The sequence below is a fragment of the Anopheles cruzii genome, unplaced genomic scaffold (genome assembly GCF_943734635.1).
Source record: "Anopheles cruzii unplaced genomic scaffold, idAnoCruzAS_RS32_06 scaffold00673_ctg1, whole genome shotgun sequence".
Classification (NCBI taxonomy): Eukaryota; Metazoa; Arthropoda; class Insecta; order Diptera; family Culicidae; genus Anopheles; species Anopheles cruzii.
In genome coordinates this window covers 1-1,043 of record NW_026454265.1, presented here as the reverse complement: position 1 = coordinate 1,043, position 1,043 = coordinate 1, and the positions used below count along the sequence as shown (strand labels likewise).

Below are 1,043 nucleotides of genomic sequence, written 5' to 3'. Positions count from 1 at the left end.
AAGGAACTATATTCTTCACTCTCCTTTAACGCACACACCCACCAAGCCACGGCGCGCGATGCACAAACGGAGCTTACGTAACCGTTACGGGCCGGAATGCAATTCTGTTGCCACTCTTTTACGCCAGTCGCTTATCGTCGTTGGATTCTTGCCTCTCCCGCTTTTCCAATGGGTGAATTAGGATGACCATAACACACACACACACATGCACACACACAGCGATCCATGATCCTACTGGGAGCACTAGTGACTTCACTGGAATTGGACTTGGACGTGAAGATTTCGAGCACTTCGAGGCTATGAAAGAGATTCGGATCCGGGGATTCTGGTCGCCCCTTGATTGATGGGAGGTGATGGGACCACACACACACACACCGGACACCACACACACACACACACACAAACACGACCGAACGGGGAAAACACTAAGCACTAATCCAGTGTCCAGTGTGTCGGGGCGACGTCAGGATCTTCGGTCCCCACAGGGGGGGTCGCTGTCGCTGGACTCCCAGGAGTCACACTCACCTTCAGCTGGTCGGCCGTCTGCGACGAGAGCAGCTCCCGGCACATCGACTGGTTGCCCGCCTCGACGGCGAGCAGGAGCGGGATCTTGCCTTTCTGTAAAAAATGACGTCTTACAATCGCTTTCCACGTGGTCTCGGTGACCGGGGTCCGGGTCCGCTGCCGCCGGCGATAGCTGTGCGAGACGAAGCTGCTGGCGAGCCTGTGCACCCCTCCCTCCTTGCCCCCGGCCTTGCGCGGGCCGGCCCGGCTGGGTGTCACTGCCGTCGCCGCCGCGGCCGTCGTCACACCGCCTTTCGACGAGGTGCGCCTCTTGGTGGCCACCACCGTCAAACCACCACCACCAGCACCACCACCAGCACCAGCACCGACACTTCCACTGTCCACTGTCAGACACCCCTTGCCACGACGGTCACCACCATTTACCTCGGTTATGCTGGCAAACTCGGCGGCCGAGAACGTGGACGAGCCGCCGCCACCGAAACCGGCCGCCAGCTCTCCGGTCGGCGACCGGTTCGGGG

General features: G+C 60.2%; 1 protein-coding gene across 1 annotated transcript in view; it reads right to left on the bottom strand.

The window, feature by feature from the left end:
• LOC128276169 (ankyrin-1-like) overlaps positions 1–618 on the bottom strand; it is a gene marked incomplete at both ends in the record, with an annotated part of 9,895 nt that extends 9,277 nt beyond the window's left edge. Inside the window, one exon of the mRNA XM_053014636.1 lies at positions 526–618. Coding sequence (XP_052870596.1) covers positions 526–618 — 93 coding nt within the window. The remainder of the gene's footprint in view (positions 1–525) is intronic.
• Positions 619–1,043: the final 425 nt, after the last annotated feature.